This window comes from Mus pahari, chromosome 14, assembly GCF_900095145.1.
Source record: "Mus pahari chromosome 14, PAHARI_EIJ_v1.1, whole genome shotgun sequence".
Taxonomy (NCBI): Eukaryota; Metazoa; Chordata; class Mammalia; order Rodentia; family Muridae; genus Mus; species Mus pahari.
The window spans coordinates 36,770,616-36,783,614 of NC_034603.1; the positions used below are offsets into that span (position 1 = coordinate 36,770,616).

At 47.1% G+C, this 12,999-nt stretch overlaps 1 protein-coding gene across 1 annotated transcript; it reads right to left on the reverse strand.

Moving 5' to 3' along the window:
* Positions 1-5,384: 5,384 nt before the first annotated feature.
* On the reverse strand, positions 5,385-10,776 carry Odf4 (outer dense fiber of sperm tails 4). The gene is made up of 5 exons (XM_021214025.1): positions 10,622-10,776; positions 10,219-10,517; positions 6,383-6,556; positions 5,955-6,089; positions 5,385-5,727 (listed from the first exon to the last, which is right to left on the reverse strand). Exons 1-5 carry the CDS (start codon positions 10,666-10,668, stop codon positions 5,513-5,515), a joined length of 870 nt encoding a protein of 289 aa, XP_021069684.1. The 5' UTR covers positions 10,669-10,776; the 3' UTR covers positions 5,385-5,512.
* Between the last annotated feature and the right edge of the window lie 2,223 nt (positions 10,777-12,999).

The following is a 12,999-nucleotide window of genomic DNA, read 5'->3' on the forward strand; positions in this document are numbered from 1 at the left end:
AGACCAGGCTGGCCTCGAACTCAGAAATCTGCCTGCCTCTGCCTCCCGAGTGCTGGGATTAAAGGTGTGCGCCACCACGCCCGGCCTGTTGTACATTCTTGCTGTGATGAGTGAGAAGTCCTGTTATGTTCTTGCTAGCATTGGGCGGTATCAGTGGTTTTGGATTTTAAATACTCTAATAGGAGGACTGAAATCCCATTTTGTTGGTTGGCTGGTTGGTTTGTTTACTGTGGGAGGGTCATACATGTGGAGGTCAGGGGACAACTTGCAGGAGTCCATTCTTTCCTTCCACCATGGGTTCAGGAATTTAACTCAGGTCACCAGGTTTGTGCACAGTTTTTTTCCTGAGACCGTTTTTATGGACATTTCATCTGTCGATGTTGTTAACGCACAGGTCCCTAGGGATAGTTAAGTCCAATAACCTTTCACAGGCCTGCTGGCTGGTCTGGCTGTAGATATTCTTTGGTGAGGTATCTCTCTGTGCATCAGCTACCTTTGTCTCTCATTCAAACACCAAGCCTGCGTCTTAAATTTCATCAGTTACTTAGTGGAGGGAATTCCCACTTGCAATTAAATTCTCTAGTCTGCTCAAGGGCCAGAACAAGTCACGGGATCCACACAAGGAAGACACAAATTTCCATCTTAACATGTTCCCTGGAGACAGGGAGCTGGGCAGCTTTGATGAGCAGGGTGTATGCCTACTGAGGAGGATATATGGCACAACTGACCGGAGCCAACTCCGGGTGCAGGAACAGAGAGTTTACTAAGAAAGAGTAAAAGCTGGGTGTGGTGACAGATGATCCCATCACCTCAGAGGCAGAGGCAGGAGGATCTCTGAGAGTTCACTGCCAACCCGGTCTACGTAGGGCGTTCCAGGCCAGCTGTCTCAACAAACAAAAAGGAAAAGAAAGAAGAGAGAGATGAAAAGGAGATGGAAGTGGGCCAGAGCAGACAGGGGTCAGGAGCTCAACAACTGTACCCTAAACTTATATGTATCAGATCATACATGTGTGAATATGTACTTTTATGTGTAACGCACACAAATGTCCAGTTTTTATAGCAGCACTATTTATTACAGCCAAGATGTGGAAACAACTCAAACATCCACCAGTATATGAATAAACAAACAGGAAGTGGTGGGATATTATTTAAGTTTTTTGTTTTTTTTCTAATTGAGACAGAATCTTACTATATCACCCTGGCTGTCCTGGAACTTGTATAGACAGGAAAGCGTCAAACCCAGAGGGCTTTTAAGCACTGAGCTATCTGGGGTAGTAATGTGGTCCCTGGAATATTAGTGTAAGCAAGTTAAGTCATTCCTGCCTCTAAAAAGAAAAATCAATGGAGCTTTTTTTATCTTATATGTGGGAGTGCATGGAGGTCAGATGAGAAGAGGACGTGGGAGCCTCTAGGACTGGAGTTATGGATGGATAGTTATGAGCCTCCAGGTAGGTACTGGCAACAGAACCTGGGTCCTCTACAAGAGCAGTCAGTGCTCTTAACCGCTGGAGCCATCCCTCCAGTCCCAGAGTGTTTTGTTTTGTTTTGTTTTTTTGGTTTTTTGAAACAGGGTTTCTCTGTATAGCCCTGGCTGTCCTGGAACTCACTCTGTAGACCAGGCTGGCCTCGAACTCAGAAATCCACCTGCCTCTGCCTCCCAAAAGCTGGGATTAAAGGTGTGTGCCTGGCCAGAGCAGTTTTTTATACTTACTTAAAATGAAATTCCTATGTTCTATCTGATATTAATGCTTCTTGAAGACATCGTTCTAGTTGACATTACCCAAACACCAAATACTGCATGGCTCTACTTGAATGCGTTGACTCAAAGAATGAAGTGATGGGCACAGGCAGGACAATGGAGGTTGCTAGGAGATAGATAAAGGAGAAAGTGGGAAGCTGTGTGGAACAGGAGGTAGAGATGAAACTTGGTCCTGATGGTGATGGCTACAGCACCTGAGCAAGCACTGGAGGACGCCGACCCACACACTACAAAATCTAAGATGGCTAAGTGCATATTTTACTACAGTTTCTGTTCACAAATGATTGGGTGTTGGAGGGTCACAGTGGTGGACTTGTGTTGTTCTGTCTGAGATGGCGTCTCACCATGTTAGCCTGGCTAATATTGAACTCGCCATCCCTCCGAGTATCTGAAACCATAGACTGTCACCATCGATTTTAAAAGTTCACAGTTTTTTCTTTTTTTCTTTCTTTTCTTTTCTTTTCTTTTCTTTTCTTTTTTTTTTTTTTTTTTGGCTTTTGGAGACAGTTTCTTTTGTGTAGTCCTGACTGTCCTGGAACTCACTGTGCAGACCAGGCTGGCCCCGAACTTGCAGAGATGCACTTGCCTCTGTCTACGGAGTGCTGGAATTAAAGGCATGCACCACCAATGCTAGCTAAATTCACACATTTTACAAGGGGATTAAAAGGTCTTCTCCCTGGTTAAACATCTGAAAACAGGTGGGGTCTGTCACCTATACTGAAGTCAACCACAAAACTTCTTTTTTTAACCAAACCACTGTAGTCCAATCCAGAAATACGGTCTAGAGATAGACGTTCAGACGGTGTTTCCATCAGTATTCAGTGAACAGAGGCCTCTCTAGGCTGGATAAAGCAACCTTCCTTGAATGGATTATTCAAAGCCATCTACTGAATGAGACATCATACCAGTTTTTCATGTAGAAAAAATAATTTTAGTTGTAAATGACTGTGTGTGTTAAAAATGGTCAAGTCATCTGTACGAAATCCACTTTAGCTAGGTGGTGGTGGGGCATCAAGCTCAGGAGACAGAAGCAGGCGGGTCTCTGAGTTCGAGGCCAGCTTGGTCTACAGAGTGAGTTCCAGGACAGCCAGGGCTAGACAGAGAAACCCTGTCTTGGAGAACAAAGCAAACAAAACAAAACAGACACACTAAACAAAAATACAAAATATAAAAGGAACTGTATTTACACACACACACACACACACACACACGTCTCTGAGTGCCTGCTTTTGCTCTGCTGTTAGTTTTCAGAGCTACGGACTGTACCCAGGGCTTTTGGAATGGCATACTCACTCCAAGGAGATGGACTTAATATGCCTAGGAGGTGTCTTCATTCCCTGATAAAGGCATTATTCACGGCAACCAGGACACGGAGTCTACCTTAAATGCCTATTAAGGGGAGCTAATGCAGAGAAAATGTGGTGTGTGTCTACAATGGACTGTTTGTCCTCTATGTTATTTCATGTTCATTTTACATGTATGGGTGTTTTGCTTGTATGTATGTCTATGTCCCATGTGTGCCTAGTGGCTTTGAAGGCCAGAAAAAAAGCTACTGGATCCCCTGGAACTGGAGTTATCCCCCAGGTAACTGTGAGTCACCATGTGACTGCTACAAGTTGAACTCAGATCTCTGGCAGAGCAGCTAATATTCTTAACTGCTCTTCTAGAGGTCCTGAGTTCAATTCCCAGAAACCAAATGGTAGCTCAAAAAAAAAAAAAAAAAAAATCCGTATGTAATGGGATCTGATGCCCTCTTCTGGTGTGTCTGAAGACAGCCACACAGTATTTTTAAAAAATAGTTTTTTTTTAAAAAGGAGACTTATTCAGCCTTTAACTCCAGCACATGGGAGGCAAAGGCAGATGGATCTCTTGAGTTCATAGTCAGCTATGAATTAACTGTTAGTTCTTTTTTTGTTGTTGTTGGTTTTGTTTTGGTTTTTTGGTTTTGTTTTTTTGTTTTTTCGAGACAGGGTTTCTCTGTGTAGCCCTGGCTGTCCTGGAGCTCACTCTGTAGACCAGGCTGGCCTCGAACTCAGAAATCCGCCTGCCTCTGCCTCCTGAGTGCTGGGATTAAAGGAGTGAGCCACCACGCCCGGTTACTCCCACTCTTTCTTAGTGGTTCCTAGCTTTGACCCCCAGTCCAGTAACTGAAACCCCACTTACCTCGACTCTCCCCAGTAATTGGCTGTAGCCACTCTTAACCAGTCAGAGATCGGCAGCAATATTTACACATCATCACTTGGTGTGGTTTGAATCTGCTACCTTGACTGCAACCAGATCTTGGGGGCCAGTATTTAATGGTTAATACATAGCATCACCAGACCAACTTCCATCAATGTGGATGGATCTCTGAGTTCAAGGTCAGCCTGCTCTACATAGAGTGCTCGGGGTCTACATAGATCAACCCTGTCTCAAGAAAAGGAAGAGGAGGAAGTTCTGCCATTTACAACACCAAACCCAGGACTTCATGGCCAAACTCAGGTCATCAGGCTCGATGGCAGGCACTTTTACCCACTGAGCCATCTACATAGGCCCCAAAGGTACAGAGTTTCATCAGAAAGGAGGAATGAACCCACGAGATCAGACAGTTACAGGACTACTATTGGCTCTGTGTGTTTGTGTGTTAGCTTTGAACTTGGGCAATCCTCCTGCCTCAGCCTATGGAATGCTAGGACTGCAGATGGTGGTGCACCGACTCAATGTATTGTATTTTGAAAAAAATTTCTGAAGTGTAGATTTTAGGTGCTCTTTCCACATAAAAAATATGAAGTATTTGGGATAACACATATGCTAATGAGCTCCTTGAGCCAGCCCACATTATACACATGCTTCAAAACATCATAGTGTGTGATACATATCATGGAGTGTGATACACATCATGGTGTGTGATACACATCATGGAGTGTGATACACATCATGGTGTGTGATACACATGGTGTGCGATACATATCTACACAAGCTTGATCTGTCAACTGAAAAATACCCTCCAGTTTTTAGAAACAGAGCTATTTATTCAAAGTGCTTCCGGATTCCTGTCCCTCAGACTCTATGTAAATTAACCTGTATTACTTCAAGGCAGTTAAGTCGGGCATAAGTTTTTACCCAGCAAAGAATAGCTCGTAAACTAGATCTTCCTGTAAGAGAGAGATTATCTCTAGACTTGGTTTTCTTTGTGCCTGTGGTGTCTGGCTGGCCCTCGGGAGAAGTTTGTGATCCTGCAAGAACTGCAGTCATTTTCCAGCCAGGTACATCTGTGTCGTTTGGCTGGTTACGTTTTGTTTTTGTTTCTGAGGACATAGTCTCATAGAGCTCAGGCTGTCCAGCCCCCTGCCTCAGCCTCCTGGCGTTATAGGTATGTGCCACCAAAGACTGGAAAAATTTACTTCTGTTTTTCGGTTTTCAGTGCCGTTTACATCAAACCCAGATTCTCATGAGGGAGAGATAAGTGTCTACACCACGGCCTCCCTCCTACGTCTGCACAGATGCAATATGGCAGAGGCTGCTGGGACCAACGGGCTCCAAAAAGTTCATAGGCAGGAAGAACTGGGAAACAAACACATCGGGTTTTGTTTTTCTCCCTTCCTCTCTCCCTCCTCTAGTTCTTCTTGACAACCGTCAGACAGGATGAAGACATGGGCAATTTATTCTACATCACCTGAGCCACAGACAAGGCCAAGTCCAGGAAGAGGAATGCAAAGCTGGTCCCCAAATCCTCTTTTGCTTCTCCTTGGTCACGGACAGACGAGGACAGTCCTAGCCAGTGGTGTCTGGCTGGGGTGGGACTACTGTATCTGGACTTGATGGCTTTTGGTCATCCTTAGGTGGCTCCTGGCTGTTCTCCTGCCTGCTGGGGGTCTGTGAGGGACTCACCGGAGACGCTGGCCCTAAGCTGCTGCAAGCAGTGTTGACGGAGGTGCTGCTCATAATCAGACCCCAATAGTTTTTATGGTTGAGGTAGCAAAGGATCCCTGGCAGGGTGGGGAGTCGGGGGGCGGGGGAGGACAAGAAAAAGGGGGGAATCTGAGAGTGGCATGGAAGGTGACAGGTGAAGTAGGCTGAAGGGAAGGTTAAGACGGCCAGGGGTGGGGGTGGGGGTGGGAGTGGGCGAGAGGGGTTGCCTGCCTCTTCCAGCCACACAGTCTCTGCCTGACCCACCCAAGTCCCTTCCTCCCCCAGGGCCCTCTTAACCACTTACCACAAGTGAAGTACAGGATGAGCGCCAGCCAACCAATGAAATAGCTCCAGCCGATAGGAACCGATATATTCTTCCTCAGCTCGTAGATCCAGAGGTTAACAGGGAACAACAGGAGGGTGAGGACAATTAAGATGACTGGGAGGCAGGAGTGGAGAGATCTTATTCTCACCTAAGAATCGCACGGGGGGGTCTGCCTCATCTGCCGAGCCTACAGCCACAAATCACTCACACCGAGGAAATCAACCCCTCCTGTCTCCCGCCATCAGAAAACATCCGCTCACTTCTCTCCCCTCCCCTCCCCTCCCTTCCCCTCCCCCAACGCTCGCTCCACTCCACCCCACCCCACCCCCACTCCCAGAGAAGAGGGAGTTGTGCCCCGGACCATGTGGACTAGGGAATTAAGAACCTTTTTCAGAGCTGGGGGGCACCTTCACAGAAGCTCAGGGTGATTCCGATCAGGCCGAAGAAAGGCATTCTCTGCAGGCAGGGCAGGTAGGGCAGGTGCAGCCAGGTGGTGAGGACAAAACCCAGCCCTACGGCCAGGGTGAAACTTATCTTAGCCACCCCAAAAACTGGGTGGCTTGTCCACATCTTAAAATTGTCTGGGGGGAAAAATGACAAAAAATAGGGAGGAACTCAGGATTCACAAAAACGAAATGCAGTCAAGTGAACAACTACGGGGACGGACGCTCAGGTTGTCCGGAACCAAAGAAATCCTGCACAGTTGAGAGTGGGGAACAACACTCCCCCTCAGGTAAGACTCCTGATCTAGAGACTGAGGCGGCTGGGCGGACCCCACGACAGACTTCAGACTGGCAGTTAAGGAGACTAGGCCAAAAAACTGGGCAAGTCCAACAGGCAAGTCCAGGCAGGCCAGTTACTAACAGAAAAAAAAACAAAAAAAACAAAAAACAAAAAAAAAACCCCATGTTCCAGCCTTCACGCCCAGGTAACAGAATGTCCCTGCCACCTGGCCTGAGGCAAGCACACTGGGTCAGCAGCAGTTTCCAGTCTTCCTCAGTTAACAGTCTCTAGACCTCCCCAGCAAGTTTCCAGCTCCCACACCCCACTAATGGAATGTCTGGAGAGAGGGGCCCAACAGATTAACACAGAGGTCACCTACCCCAATATTCCCTAATGTGCTTTAAATCAGGCCTGCAAGCTCACTTGGGTGTGTCTGTCTTGGGAATGGGGAGACCCCAGCAAGCTGGACCTTTGGAGAATAAAACACTCTTTGTGTTTACATACTGTCTGAGTCCGGGGTGTCAATCTCTGGCAAATCATGGACCCTTACAAGACTGCTTGGTAATTCCAACCACTTGAATATATGGATGGCTCACACTTCTGAGCTCAGCAATGGCTGAGGTAAGAGGATGGCCATGGGTTCAAGCTACATGGTAAGTTACAAGCCAATTGGGACTACAATATAATGTTTCAAAAAATAAAAAATAAAAATAGCCAGATATGGTGGCTCACACCTTTAATACCAGCACTAAAGAGGCAGAGGTGATCAATCTATGAGTACAAGGTCAGCCTGGTCTACATAGTGAGTTCCAGGACAACCAGGGCTACATAGTAAGACCCTGTTTCAACAAAACAACACAAACAAACAACTTAAAAACCAGGCAAAACAAACAAACAAACAAACAAAACAAAAACAAAAAAACAGGCATAGTGGCTCATGTTTTTAATCCCAGCATTCCAGAGGCAGAGGTAGGCAGATCTCTTTAAGTTCAAGGCCAGCCTGGAGATTTTATATTATATTATATGTGTGTGTGTGTGTGTGTATGTGTGTATCTATATATAAGAGAGAGGGAGAGAGAGTGTTCTAGTAAGAATAAATAGGAGGAAGGAGCCGGGTGTGGTGGCGTGCGCCTTTAATCTCAGCACTCGGGAGGCAGAGGCAGGTGGATTTCTGAGTTCGAGGCCAGCTTGGTCTACAGAGTGAGGTCCAGGACAGCCAGGGTTACACAGAGAAACCCTGCCTCGAAAAACCAAAAAAACAAAAAAAAAACAACAACAACAAAAAAAAACAAACAAATAGGAGGAAGGAAAAAAATCAAACCATAAACAGCAATTCTCAAATGAAAAAGTATGCAAATTGTCAGTGAACTTATGAAAGCTCTAGTGGCTCTCTCTCAAATGAGCTTATAATTTTAGATCAGGAAGCCTGGCATGACCCTAAGATTGACCTCAAAACCTCATCCCCCATCTTCCCTAACTGTCCCAGGGCAGAGTGCTCAGTCTGGCATGACTGCCTGCTTCTCAGGTCCGTTACCCAGTGCTTGCACTCCCGGGTCTCACTACAATCTGGCCAGATCCTCCCCAGAGATCGGTTCCGAAGGCTCCCCAGAGATCGGTTCCGAAGGCTCCCCAGAGATCGGTTCCGAAGGCTTCCTTCCCAGGGATCAGAGACAGGTTCAGGAGTGGACCCCACTCTTCTGCGAGCAGTTTTCTGCATTAGTTACCTATTCGTCACTGTGGCTAAGTACCTGACAGAACGACTTAAAGTGAGGAAAGCTTATTCTGGTCCCTGGCTTCAGAGAATCTAGTCCATGGTCCCTTGGCTCCAGACAGTTGGGCCATCACAGTGGCAGAAGTGTGTGACATGAGATGTGAAAAGCGGAGATGCTTCACTTATTAGGGAGACAGAAAGCATAGAGGGGAGGACAGGAGGGGACCAAGGGCTAGATACCCCCAAGAGGAGCTAGAGAGATGGCTCATCAGTTAAGAGCACTTGCTTTTATCAGAGGACCCAGGTTTAGTTCCTGACATTCAAATGGTTACCCTCAACTGCATTTAACTCCAGCTCCAGGGGATTCGATGCCCTCTTCTAGCCCCTGAGGCCATCAGGCATGCATACAGTACATAGACATGGCACATAGATATACACATAAGCAAAAATACTCACACACATAAAATAAAGGTTAATATTTATCTAATATTTATCTTTAAAAGGGGGGGGGCTGGAGAGATGGCTCAGTGGTTAAGAGCACCGAATGCTCTTCTGAAGGTCCTGAGTTCAAATCCCAGCAACCACATGGTGGCTCACAATCATCCATAATGAGATCTGACACCCTCTTCTGGTGCATCTGAAGACAGCTACAGTGTACTTAGATATAATAATAAATAAATCTTTAAAAAAAAAAAAAAAGATACCCCTCCTTCCTCCAATGAGGTCTTACCCCCCCCCAAAAAAAATTTCCAGAGCCTTTTGAAATTGGATTCTGTGACCTGGGCAGTGGTGGTGCACATCTTTAACCTCAACACTCAGGAGGCAGAGGCAGGCAGATCTCTGAGTTCAAGGCCAGCCTGGTCTACAGAATGAGTTCCAGGACAGCCAAGGCTATGCAGAGAAACCCTGTCTCGAAAAACCAAAAATCAAAACAAACAAACAAAAAAACCATAGAGTACATAAGTCAAGTGTGGTGGCTCATGTCTGTAATACTAGCCCTCAGAGAGCTGAAGATGACTGGGAGTTCAAAGTCACCCTGAGCTACATAATGGATTCTAGAGAGGTTCCAATCTTCCCATCTGTAAAATAAGGTCAGCTATTCTATTCCTATTCTTATGGCTAACGCAGCTGAGAGTGGTGGCGCACGCCTTTAATCCCAGCACTTGGGAGGCAGAGGCAGGCAGATTTCTGAGTCTGAGGCCAGCCTGGTCTACAGAGTGAGTTCCAGGACAGCCAGGGCTATACAGAGAAACCTGTTTTTGCTTACAGGAAGGAGAATGACAGATGGAAAGGGACATCCAGAACTGGACATTTCTGACGTGGTGAGGGACACCACCAACTGAAACTTAAAAATGAGAAATTAAACAGCTGTGAGAATTCTGGGAAGGACGGAATAAGAAAGCCAAAGAGTAAAAGGGAAACTTGGAGCTGGCCCAGAGAAGCAAGACCTTAGGCAGGAGGAAAGGGAGATGGCAGGAATGGGGAAGGACGGTAAGAGAACATGCAGGGCTCCTCTCAGGGCTCTGGGTGTGCCCCTCCCAGCTGAAGAAGAATGTTACTCAGCACTGATCCAGACACCTCTCCACATCCTTAAAGGAAAGATCTGGGGGGGTTTGCCCAAAACAGCGCCCTCCTCCACTGGGTCAGACAAACTGATTTGACCAAACCAAAGGAAGAAAATAACCCGGACCTCACCATGCCATCTTGCAAGCCAAATGAAGACGGCGGATGGATGGCGGATGGGAGGGAACGACGAGGTGGGTGGGGGTCACCACCAGGTCAAGGCAGGCTGGAGACCCAGGAACTCACCTTCCTCGTCTGAGCTGGGGCAGCTTTTAGATATGCAGATGTACAGGAGCCCGGTGGACATACTGTGGATGGAGGTGTAGACTCTCTTGGTGATGTTTTGGGGGTAGCGCTGATGGAACCGACTCTTTGAGGGATACAACCATTTCTTGGAGAAGGCCATGAACAGTAGCAGGAGGAAGGCCACCAGACTGAACTCTGAGGCCACCACCTGGGCCATCCAGCGAGAGCTATTTGCCATTTTCCATTGAAGGGTCAATAGGGAGTTGCGAAGATGATGCTCCAGTGACCTCCTGTTCCTGCTGGGAGAGGGGACAGGTGTCTTCCCTGCGTCCTCTTGGCTCTGCCCAGCTCACCCTTCCTCCATCCTGGTTCACACCTCGCCCCCTTCACCTTCCACACTCACCTGGCCCTTATCCTCTCATATTCTTCCTCAGTCAAGTCAGTTTCCATCACAGGTCTAGTGTCTGAGTAAGAATGGGGGGACCTCTTTTCAGGTACCTGAGCTCCAGATCCAAGAGAGGGCCCCTCCCCATTCCACTGAGCAGACCCTAACTGCCATGGAATATGGAGCAGAGAGACGGGGGATGGGCCGTGGACTCAGCTCTAACCCTTTCTCAAAATTCTACTCCTCTGACTCCAGCCCCTAATGTGGATCAGATGCCTCCTGCTGGCTGCTGTCCCCCCTTTTACCCAAGGTGATGAGCTCTGAGAGACACCCCCCCCTTTTTTCTTAATCCCAAATGCTCACTGACAGGGAAGAGAAGGAGAAAGATGTGCCCCTAGGAAAAGACCCAAATACCTTCCATCTCTGTCGTAGTCGTCGTATGCTTCCCCCAAACATACATCGACCTTCCTACTGCTTCCCCAGCTTCTCCTCTGGTCTCAGTTCCAACAGTCAGTCTCCTCACCCTCACCCCCTTCTCTTAACTAACAGGGACTTATGTAGCTCAGGCTGGCCTTGTACTATATATATATATATATATATATATATATATATATATATATATATAGTTCAGGATGTCTGAATTGAACAACAACCAACAAATAGGAAGGACATAACTGTTCCTAGGTATGGTGGAGGAGAAAGTTTATTGTAGGTAAACGGAAGAACATAGCCAGAGGCAGAGACATCTTGAGAGAGTCCAGAGGGAACATCATGACCCTGAGGCATGTGGGGAGAGGCGAGGGGTGGAGGGTGGAACCAGGTGCAGCAGCTGGGAGGTCCAAAAGAGAAAGGATAATCAAAATGGCTGGATTCTATAGGGAAGGGCATCTGGAGGGAAGGCAGCCTGGCCCTAGGCTGGAGAAGTTTAGACAGGGAATAGTGTGTGCCAGCCAGGAGGGCCCTGTAACTGGTAGGGACTTAGGGATGCTGTTGGCGCTTCAGCTTTGATATGTTAAACAGGCTCCACCTTTTGTCCCAGGTTTGAGACCTAAGGATGACCTCAGGCTCATGGGTTTCACATCGGAGAAACCATCCTTGGCTTTGAACTTTTTCTTCACATCTTTTCCCCTCAGTATCTAAGAGGGTAGACATAGAAGGAAGACAGACTTGGGGGTGCTGCACAGACTGATTTTTGAAGCCTCCTTAAAAAAAAAAAAAAAAAAAAAAGGCGGGGGCGGGGCTCTGATGATCAAGCTCAGGTCAACTCTGGCCCAACCTGAGTGAGCTTTTACCTTCTGAGCTATCTATCTCTTGGTGTCTCGTGTGTGTGTGTGTGTGTGTGTGTGTGTGTGTGTGTGTGTGTGTGTGTGTGTTTAAGACAAGGTCTCAGCTGTGGAGTCCTGGCATTTCTGGAACTCACTCTGTAGACCAGGCGGGCTTTAAACTCCCAGAAATCCACCTGTTTCTGCCTCCCAAGTGCTAGGATGAAAGGTGTGCACCACCACCACTCAGCTTTTGCTTTGCATATTTTTGTTTGTTTTTTGTTTTTTGTTTGTTTAAGATTTATGTATATGGGTACACTGTAGACACACCAGACACACCAGAAGAGGGGATCAGATCCCATTACAGATGGTTATAAGTCACCATGTGGTTGCTGGGAATTGAACTCAGGACTTCTGGAAGAGCAGTCGGCGCTCTTAACCACTGAGCCATCTCTCCAGCCCCCTGCTTTGCATTTTTAAAAATATTTAATGTACTGATCTTTGGAGGAGAGGCTCTGATGTGTCATCACCGTGTTACAACTTGATCTGGAAGCTTCCATAGCATTAACTGGTTCTTCATGGAGTAGCTGCAGAGATTCAAGAAAAGGGCCCTTTGAGGAGTATGCAAAGCCCTCCTGGATGTTTAGAAAATATTCACAATATTTATCAATTTAAGGTTAGAGGTGTCTGCTTTTGCTTCTGTTGCCATGTTTTCCCTGTCTGTGTGCAGTTATACTCTTGGACTTCTTCCTTCTTTTTCTGTTTCTGCCACTGACTCCAGTACCCACATGTGGCTCCTTGAGCTCCAAGTAACACCCTTCTGCATGCTTATGATACAGCCATGTGCATACCCGGTGTCCTCGGAGGCCAGAAGGCATCAGACCCCATGACTGGAATTACAGATGGTGAACCACTATGAGTGCTGAGAGTAGAGCTCCGGGCATCCTGAAGAGCAGCTGCTGTTAACCACTGAGCCGTCTCCAGCCCAGAATTTTGTTTGTTTGTTTGTTTTTCGAGACAGGGTTTCTCTGTATAGTACTAGCTGTCCTAGAACTCACTCTGTAGACCAGGCTGGCCTCGAACTCAGAAATCCACCTGCCTCTGCCTCCCAAGTGCTGGGATTAAAGGCATGCG

What these genes read in the sequence shown, in the direction of transcription:
- Odf4 (XM_021214025.1), bottom strand. Translation starts at nt 10,668, where the DNA reads ATGGAAACTGACTTGACTGAGGAAGAATATGAGAGGATAAGGGCCAG. An exon ending in TATGAGAGGATAAGGGCCAG is followed by an intron (nt 10,518 to 10,621) that starts GTGAGTGTGGAA and finishes CCCCTCTCCCAG; the next exon opens with CAGGAACAGGAGGTCACTGG. An exon ending in CATCCTGTACTTCACTTGTG is followed by an intron (nt 5,728 to 5,954) that starts GTAAGTGGTTAA and finishes CCACCCTGCCAG; the next exon opens with GGATCCTTTGCTACCTCAAC.